Consider the following 10,874-nt stretch of genomic DNA (forward strand, 5'->3'; position numbering starts at 1 on the left):
AAATATATTTACTATCAAACCTGCTCTACTTTAAAAAGTATAATATAACATCATAAACATAAACATATATATATATATATATATATATATATATATATTTATATATCTATATATTTATATGTTTATATGTTTATATATTCCTCTTCCATTTATTTATATGTAATCACTTTTTTTTGTTTCCCTTCCACGTTTCCCCCACCAAATTATTTTATACTAAACAATATAACATCCATTATCCTCTCTTATTCCTAATATCCCAAATTTTTTTCTTTTTCTTTTTAAAATGTCTACGACGGATGAATTAAACCTGTTAATACAGAATTTACAAAAATGTAATAATGCGAATGAATGCATAAACTTCGATTTGGCTAGCACTATACAAGGTTTTTTAAATTGTTTAGATAAGAATGTACTAGAAAATATAGATAAAGGTCTAGGTGAAAATGAATATGAAAAAGAGGTAGTAGATAGTTTTACCTCAGCAGCTATATTTGTTGAGAATTGTGTAAAAATATTTAGTCAAAAAATTGAGCATTTACATAATTTAGCACATAATACATTATATAATATATATAAAGAAAATAAACATAACTCATCATCAAAAAAAAACCAGTTGATAATATCTGATGAAGAAGAATATTTATATATTAATGAAATAAAGAATATGAAAAATATACAACATGAGAATGATACAATTGAAGATGATATTTTAATTAAATCCATACCCTTTCCAACTTTTCTTTTTTCTGATAATATTAAAAAAACTAAAGATATAAATGAAGATAAAAGAAAAACAGATTTAAACAAAAATAATGAAGATAAAGAAAAAGATAATATAAATAAAGATAATAATATAGATCCTATAAATGAATTTGAAATTACAGAAAATAATTCTGTAAACACATTAAATTTTGAAAAAATATATCTTGAAAATGATGGTATCTTATTATTAGATATAAATGATTATAATATATTTATAGATGATCCTTATAATTATTCTATAGAAAATAAAAATAGTACTATCCTATTTGAAAAATATGATTTTTTTTCTAGACATTCAACATATTTATCATCAAATACATTAAGCAAATATGTTGTAGAAAATAAAAATATGGATCATATATATAAATTATATAATCATATAACAGATATAATAAATAAAAATATATGTTTTGATATCTTCTTATTTAAACAAGATTTTTTTGATTATGATTTCTCTTTAGGTATATTAAAAAATAAAAAATCTATTCTAAAAAAATTTAAGCAACAACAAAAAAAATTACATCTTTTAGAAGAAAATAAACATATGGAAAATCATATTAACAATAATTATCATTTATACAAATGTGATATAAATAGACCATTACCTCATTATTATATGTTACACTGTTATAATATAAAAAATTATCAAGACTTCTTTAGATATATGCAACCAAATTATATACTTGAAATAATTAAACGGGACATAATTAAACAAATAATATATAACATAAATCAACAACAAACGGAAATACTAAATGAACCACATGTAATTAATAATAATAATAATAATAATACACCACATAATATCGACAAAAACAATAATGATCATAAAGACAATAATATGGATCATCCACAATATGAAGATAATACACAATATTATGCTAATCCATTTTATGATTATAATATTTTTGATAATATATTCCAGTTTGATCATATGATAAATTATGATCCATATTTTTATAAAAATCTTAATTTACACCACAATGTAAATATAAATAACCTTGATAAAAACACAAATAAAAATCAAACCAATGATGACAAAAATATTATAAACAATCTATATACAAACGATATAAAAGAAACAGAAAAAAATGTTCTTATGTCTTCAAATATTAACAATTTCTCAAATGATCAAAAATTATTTAATCAAATAAAAATTCCAGAATTATATATTCAAAAATTAGGGTTGAATTTTTCATACTATCATTTAGAACCATTAATATACAATTTTATAAAAACACTTAAAAAAAAAAATGACATTGAAAAATTTTTTTCTGTGAACCTTTTTGATGACAAGCCTATATATGAATTTGATATTTTAAGAGACGATGAGTATGATGAACAAATAAATGATGATAATAAAAATTATATGGACCAAAATAATAACTTTGATAATTTCACAGAAAAAAATATATTAAATGATGAAATTAATAATATACCTATAGGTATTTTTGAAAACGACCATCTCGACAATACTTTTAATATGAATGAAGACCAGGAGTTACAAGACAGGTTTAAAAAAAAATGGAGGCAAATGTATATGTAGTTATTATATATCTATATATAGCACTATATTATAAGAAATCTTCTGAAATATAAAATAAAAAATAAGTATATATAAATAAATAAATAAATATATATATATATATATATATATATATATATATATATATACATATATATGTATATATTTTTTTTTTTTGTATTCCTTTTTGTAGAGTCAGCAAGTGGAATGCTTTTATTGAGGAAAAATTAGAAATGTTGAAAAGGCAACCAAAATATGATGTGGATCTTTATAAAAAGAATATTATTAACTATACAATAAATAACGGTGATAATATATCATTTACTAAACTTATTAAGAATAAAGACAAATTTGAAATATCAAGAAATTTTCTAACAACACTCATGTTAATTAATACAGATATATTAAACATAAAAAAAATAAATAAACATAAAAAATCTAACAATGTAAGTAATTATGAAATACATATAAAAAAGGAAAACCTACAACAATATCTCACCATCTCAAACAAAATTCAAAATAAATCAATTCTAATTACCGAGAAAAAAAGAAAAACAAATAAAGGGAACCTAACTAATGGTATGAATGATAGTTTAAAAAAAAAGCAAAAAATATGAAAAAAAAAAAAAAAGAAAAAAAAAGGAAAAACAACCAAACGTAATTAACACAACACATATAAAAAATATACACACATATATATATATATATATATATATATATATATGTATGTATATATTTCCCTTGTGTATCTTTTATAAGCGGCAAAATGTATTTAAAATTATTGTAATTAGAAATAAATATTCAATCCATAATTTATCTTAAAAATATATTTAATCCATTAATATTTCAATATTTTAATATTTTTAATTTTTATGTTTTTTTTTTTTCCATTATTCATTTTTTTCTGTTTATATAACGTATTAATTATCAAATATGTACAAAAAAATAAAAAAATATAATACATATATATATATATATATATATATATATATACATATATACATATATGTTTTACAAAATGAAGAAAAAATAAATTTATGTTTGTCTAAAAAAATGTACACTAATTATGTGCACACAATTAAAGGTCTACAATTTGAAAATTTAATAAAAAAAAAAAAAATAAAATAAAAAGGTAAAAATATTAAAAAATAAAGAAGAAATTTTTAAATTATAATCAACAAAAAATATAATATAATAAATATAACATATATATATATAACATATATATATATTACACTTATCATATAATTTTAAAAAAAGAGAGTATCAAATTATACAAAACCTTAAAAAAGTCAGAATACCTAATTTGAGAATAAATATAATTATTTTTCAATAAATAATCAAAGTTAAAACATTTGTTATCAAATTCAGATTTCAATAAAATATTTTTTTGTAAAGAACATAAATTATCATCATAAAATGTTTTGTTTTTTAAAGGAAAAGCTAATATACTCTTTTTATTATTTTTATTAAATATATTAAAATCGAAAAATAGCTTTTTAAAAAATATTTTGATAATACCTAAAAAACCAATAACATTACATGTATTATGATCATCTGTTGCTAGTTTGAAATATATTTGTAAAATATTTTTTAAATTATCTAAATTATTATGTTCTAAAAAAAGAGCCTTATAATATAGTGATTGATGATTATCTTCATCTGAATTCCTTATCAAGAATTGTAATTCTTTTCTTTTACTTTTTATTGTAAATTCATCACCTTCTCTATATTTCTTAACCAAATTAATTCCTGACTTTTTATGTCCATAATATGCTGAATATATATCATAATATTGCTTACAAACTTCACAATTTTTAGAAAAACTTTGAATTTCATCAAATATATTCGAGGAATATTTCTTTTTATAATTAAATATTTCTTTCATATCTACATTTTCTAAAAAAACAGAGTATCTATAAAATTCAGATTCATACAAATCTTTTATATTATAATCTTTCATAGTCTTCCATTTATTTGAATAAAAATTATTATAATGAGATTTATCACTCTTATAATATCTTTCTTCATCATATATATGTTCTTCTATTTTTCCTCTTTTTTCCTTTTCTTCTTCTAATTTTATTTGATAATATGATATAGGTTTATAATAACAATGTAAGAACTCACTAATCCTTAAGTGTTCTAATATAATACTTTTCATATGTTCTAACTTGTTTAGTTTTTCTTCCACTTCATCGTCTTTTTTTAATGTATTTAAAATTATCTTATCATATTTTTCATATAATTCAATTTGGCTATATTTTTTACATAAGGCATATGTATCATGATATGTTATTTTATTATCTTTTTTTTCTTCTTTTTTATTCTTTGATGTATTAAAATTCTCATTTTTGTTACTATTCTTTCTTTCATCCTTTTTCTTATAATAAGAATAATTATAATTATCATTATTATGATATTTATTTAATACAGAATTAGTATCAACATAATCCTTTCTATTCCTATTATAACTTTGTATATTCTCATTAAAATCTTTTGTATTCACACTATTCCATCCTTCAGATGTATCCAATAAATCCTCTTCACGTTGCATCTTCATCATTTTATAAGTAAACCAAGACGATCTATTATAATACATATATAACTCTTTCTTAAAATTATAACAATATATTATTCTCAAAAATAAAGGACGCTTCTCCAAAAATTCGGAAAGCATGCTACAGTTTGTCAATAAAGACATAGAATACATATTAGATACCTTTGAAAAGGAATACCTGGCATTTTTATTCTTCTTATATATTCTTTTAATGTGTTCATTTGTATTTTTTTGATTAGAATAAGAAATGGGTCCTTCAATATTATTATTATAATTATTATTATTATTATCATTATTGTTGTTGTTTTTTTTTATATTTATATTTTTTTTGTCTTGCTCCTCTTTTTTCTTTAATTCCTTTATCAAGGATGTTTTTATATTCTCAACAATATTATACTTTTCTGTAAATTCTTGCATAGTTTTTCTTTTTAATGTCCATAGCATAGAAGCATTTACATTATTTGCATGATCACCTAACTCTGACAACATAATAGATAACAATAAAGAACCTGTATAATCTTTAAATTGATAATTTCTTCTTAATAATTTAGTTAACACATATAATCTTTCATTAAATAATCCTATGAAATGAAAATGTTTTAAAGTCTTCTCACATTTTTCATTAAATGTTTTATATTTAGGATTAACACCTTTTAATATTAATATACTCTTATTATATAAAGATATAATATTTCCATTTTGTGCAGACATCTTATAATATTTATAAGATTTTCTTAAATTCTCTACTTTATCATCATCCTTATAATCATTCAATTTGATACCTATATCTGAACCTGAATAATAATGTCCTAATAACATTTGAGATATATTATCACCTTTGTCAGCTGCTTTTTTTAAATATAATCCAGCTAATTCTATATTTTTTTCTGTTCCTAATCCATATTTATATATATTATATTTTGCTAATATATTTTCTAAATTATCATCATTATTTCTTATTGCTTTGTGAAAATATTCTTCTGCATTCTTTAAAGATTTATTCATATCCTCATTTAAATCTTTCATATACTTTTTTATTATTTCCTCATTCTCCTCATTCCACACACCACTACTGTTATTATTATGTCCTCCTTGTTGCTCATGTTTTTTATTGTTCATATTAAAAAAATTCATGTGATCATCCAATATATTCTCTGTCCCATGCTCATACTCAGATCCTTCAGGTATATCAAAGAGAAAGGAACTAGGAAGAGACGAAGAAAAGGAATTATTAAAAAGGTCGTCGCTAGGGTTCGTCCACTCGCCATAAGAAGGTTGTTGAGTATATGCATTGTCGTCAAAAAAATTTACATTATTAATATTGTTTTGTGAATTTATGTTTGCCTGGGAGTTAATATTATTTGATACATTAACATTATTTGATACATTAACATTATTTGATACATTAACATTATTTGATGCATTAACATTATTTGATGCATTAACATTATTTGATACATTAACATTATTTGATACATTAACATTATTTGATATATTAACATTATTTGATATATTAACATTATTTGATATATTTGTATTATTTCTACCATTAAGATTGTTTAATCCACCAGATGATGGCATAGGGAAGCCATCAAAAGATCCATGGCTTCCTTTGGATTCATCAATATTATCATATCTATCTGCATTTATATCACCATGAGTATGTGCAACTCCATCGTGTGTCTTTTCGTTTTTCTTCTTGTTCTTCTTTTTCTCACTAGATTCTTGTAACATTTCTAGAGTAACATTTTTTTGGTCCTTGTTTGAATTTTCCATATGTATCATTGTTAATATATCCTCTCTATCCATATTTTTAAGAATTTCTTCTTTTTTTAAAAACTTTTTATACTCATCTAAATATGCATAACCTGTAGACAATGCTGATGTTGTATCACCTTGATCTGCTGCCTTCTTCCAGAATTCAAATGCTTTTATTTCATCTCTTTCAATTCCTATACTTTCATTTCCTAAATAATATATTTCACCTAATGCTGCTAAAGCATAAGAATTTCTATTATCAGCTAGCTTTACAAAATATTCAAATAAATTTTTATTTTGTACTACACTATTTTGAATTATATTTTTATTCTTATCATTTATATTTTCTTCATAGACACCACTTTCAAGAGTAGAAGAATTTCTCAAAGAATCAACCACAGCTCCTAATATATTACTCAATAAATAATCACATGTAGTTAAAAATGGAGATATATTATTTTTTATTACTGAATTTTTATAATTTATTTTATCAAAAGTAAAATCAAAATAGTCTTTTAAATATGTGTTATTTGTTTTATTCTTATATTTTAATCTAATAACATTATTTGTAAAAGCTAATTTACTAAAAAAATCATCTTTTGTTGAACCTAAAGAATATGATATAATTTTAGATTTTATATTATCATCTTTCCTTGGTATTATTCTATTTTCATCAGATAAAAAATCATGATTTCTTATATTTTCATTATTTTTATAATATATATAAAAAAAACTATTTATAGAATTATCATTTATTTCAAAAATATCATCATTCATCTCTGTACTTATAGATATAGAAGAATTATTTACAAATATAGGCAAATTAATATGATATAAAACACCACTCAAAAAATTACATAAGCCATCTTTTCCTTCTCTTATAAGCTTAACAGAATAATCAATATTTCTTGGAAATCCATATGGGAAATGTAACCTTCCATTATCATCATTTATACCTATTAAATATAAAAATGATAAAACACAAATAGACTCATTTTTTAATTTCTCAACAAAATTACTTCTTAATAATTTTAATTGATCATATATTTTATCTTTCATATTTATAGCAGCTGGCGTAAAGATATTTAAATTTATATTATTATAATAATCATAGATTTTCATACTTCCATTCTTGTCATGATAATTTTTAACATTATCCTTATGATACAAAAAATTAGATGTCTTCTTATCATATATATTGTATATATTGTTATTATAACCATTTGATATGTTATTATAACCATTTGATATGTTATTATTATTATTAAAACCATTTGATATATTATTATCATATTCGTATGATCCATATTTTTTATATATCATATCAATATAATTCTTCTTATTTCCTTCATTTGATGATACTTCATTCATACGAATCAAATTTCTAATATTATTTTTTAACTCTTCCTGTTTATTCATAACATAATTCTTTATTAAATGTTGATCTGTAAAAAACGTTTCTCTTCTACACTTTAAAAAATCATCATAGAAGTTTTTATTTTCTTTATATTTTGTAATAGTTATTAAATATTCATATATATTAAAAAAGTTGATTTTGCCTTTAATATTAATTTGATTAATAGATGTAAATACATCTTTAGTAGGATTAAATATTAAAGGAATATATTTATCATCAACCTTATTATATATTATGCCTTCTTTTAATTCATATTTATTTTTATAACTATTCATATCTTCTATCTTTTCAGAAGACATATTCAGAAATTTATCTAAATTTTTTAATATATATTTATTATATTTTTTGAAATTTTCATCATTTTCTAATTTCTTATATGAATCCATTAGTAAATTCCATACATCACTCTCAGATTCTTTTGTATCATTTTTATTATTATTTGTATTAACAGATGACTCATCTATACCCTCAATACTATTGTTTAATAAATCCTCACTCTTTTTAAGGTCACCATTATATACATTATTATATATCATATCATCACTTTTATTAGTTGCATAATGTTCCATGGACTTATTATTATCTGAAATTTTTTCTTCCTTATAATTTTCATTTAAGAATAATAAGTTAGAATCCTTTGATTTTAAATCCGTAGCATCTCCGAACGATGTGTGAACAATATTATTATTTTTTTTATTTATAGAATTATTTGGAATTCCTCTCTCCAGATTAACAGTTTGATGTTTTATATTATCATGATAATCTATATTATATATTTTATTCAATAAATCTATTAATAAATTTGAAAAATTTAAAAATATCATATTCATTTCTAATTTAATATAATGTTTAATTTCTGTATCATCATTTTTTATATAATTATATAATATTAAATTATGATTTAGTTTTTTTAATTTTTTATATAAATTATGATTTTCATTTTTGCTTTTTCTTTTTATTGAATTATTCCATATATCCATATTTATTAAATATTTATGTTTATCAAAAAAATGATGATTATAACTTAAGAAATAAGAATAAATGAAATCATAAAATGATTGACATAGATACATATTATTAGGATAATGTCTTTTTATATTATTAATTATAAAACTATATTTATTGTAGTTATCAATAATTTCTAATAAAGATATCTTACTTAAATTTATATAATATAAAAAATTCTCAGAACTAAATAAATTCAACATAAGCTTATAATTATATTTATAAGAATATATTTTATTTTCATCAATATAATAAATAAAATTATTCTTATCAAAACATGTTTCATTTAATTTAAAATTATTATACCATCTAAATAAAGATATAATAAAATGTCTTATATATATTTTATCATTCATTTCATCTTTTATTTTTTTCATCTTTTCATTATTTGAAAAGGATAAAAAAATTTTCATACTATTTTTTTTATTCATAACTTTAATCAAATAATTTAACGTATCATACATTTCTTTATTCATTCCAATTTTAAGAGAATATTCATCAAGCATATTCAAATAATTATAATTATTCCTATTCAGACTTTTTAATATAATCTCATCTAAAATATTTTCATAATTATCAAGCATTTTATTGTATTCAACAATAAAACTACTATCATACATATTACTATCATGGATATTATTATTATGATTCTTATTATTATCATCATAACCATTCATTTTATTCTTCTTTTCTTCTTTAAATTCCACTCTTCCTTTATTATTACTTCTTTTTTCTTCCATCATAATAACTTCCTCACTTCTATTATCATCCTTTAAAATAATAACTTCCTCACTTCTATTATCATCCTTTAAAACAACATTATAATTAACATCTTCATTATTCTTTGCATTTTCCTTATTATATATACCTTTCTTTTTTTCGTCCTTTTCTTTATTTTTACTATCCCTATTTTTATATTCTTTCTTATTTTTATTCTTTTCATCTACCTCCTCAGAGACATATGCCAACTCATCATTCTCACTTACATCCAAATTTATATTTGTAGAAGGATCATAAAAAGAAGATATTTTTAAATTCTCATCTTCATCAAAATATATTTCTTTCCTTTCATTCGACACATTGTCATCGCATTTAATTATTAATAGAAAAAAAGAAAATATAAAATTCAAATAAAAAACATTTTTAATCATATTTACACCTAATCAAAAATAAAATATAATATAATATAAAATAAAATAATATAATAATGATATATAACCAAATGGATCAAACGAAAAAAATTATCAAAAAAAATAAATGACAAAAAAATAAAAATAAATATACATAAATACATACATATATATATATATATATATATATATATATATATGTATATATAATAAACTAATTAGACATAGAGTTAAACTAAGAAATAAAACATTTGATCAAAATTTAAATAAAATCCTCCTGTTTCCAAAAAAAAAAAAAAAAAAAAAAAGAATAAAATAAAATAAAATAAAATAAAATAAAAGAAATAACACAGAAAGGAAGAAATATTACAAATCTACGAAAAAATTTTCAAACTCAAAATCTAATTATAACTCTAATTTTTTTTTTTTTTTTTGCTTCTCTATTATTCCGTTATATATTCAAAAATAAAATATGGCAAATAAAATTAGCAACACATAAAAATACATATATATATATAAATATATATATATATATATATATATATGTATTTATTTATATTATAATTAATTAAATTGACTGAATATAATTCTTACATACACACATATATATACATATAATATCTCTTAATTTAATATAAACATATTATTATATACATATATATGAAACTGAAATGTTATTATATATATATAATCAAATAAAAATAGACAAAATCGGTA

General features: G+C 19.8%; 2 protein-coding genes across 2 annotated transcripts; one reads left to right on the top strand and one right to left on the bottom strand.

Annotated features, from left to right (window-relative positions):
* Positions 1 to 283: 283 nt before the first annotated feature.
* PGSY75_0204000 (hypothetical protein) lies at positions 284 to 2,904 on the top strand (the record flags this gene model as incomplete). Its single annotated transcript, XM_018783707.1, has 2 exons — positions 284 to 2,274; positions 2,481 to 2,904. The coding sequence occupies 2 exons, from the start codon at positions 284 to 286 to the stop codon at positions 2,902 to 2,904; spliced, it is 2,415 nt and encodes an 804-aa protein (XP_018643697.1).
* A 623-nt stretch (positions 2,905 to 3,527) lies between these two features.
* Positions 3,528 to 10,178, bottom strand: PGSY75_0204100 (hypothetical protein; the record flags this gene model as incomplete). Its single annotated transcript, XM_018783708.1, has 1 exon — positions 3,528 to 10,178. The coding sequence occupies one exon, from the start codon at positions 10,176 to 10,178 to the stop codon at positions 3,528 to 3,530; it is 6,651 nt and encodes a 2,216-aa protein (XP_018643698.1).
* Between the last annotated feature and the right edge of the window lie 696 nt (positions 10,179 to 10,874).

This window comes from Plasmodium gaboni, chromosome 2 (assembly GCF_001602025.1).
Source record: "Plasmodium gaboni strain SY75 chromosome 2, whole genome shotgun sequence".
Lineage (NCBI taxonomy): Eukaryota > Apicomplexa > Aconoidasida > Haemosporida > Plasmodiidae > Plasmodium > Plasmodium gaboni.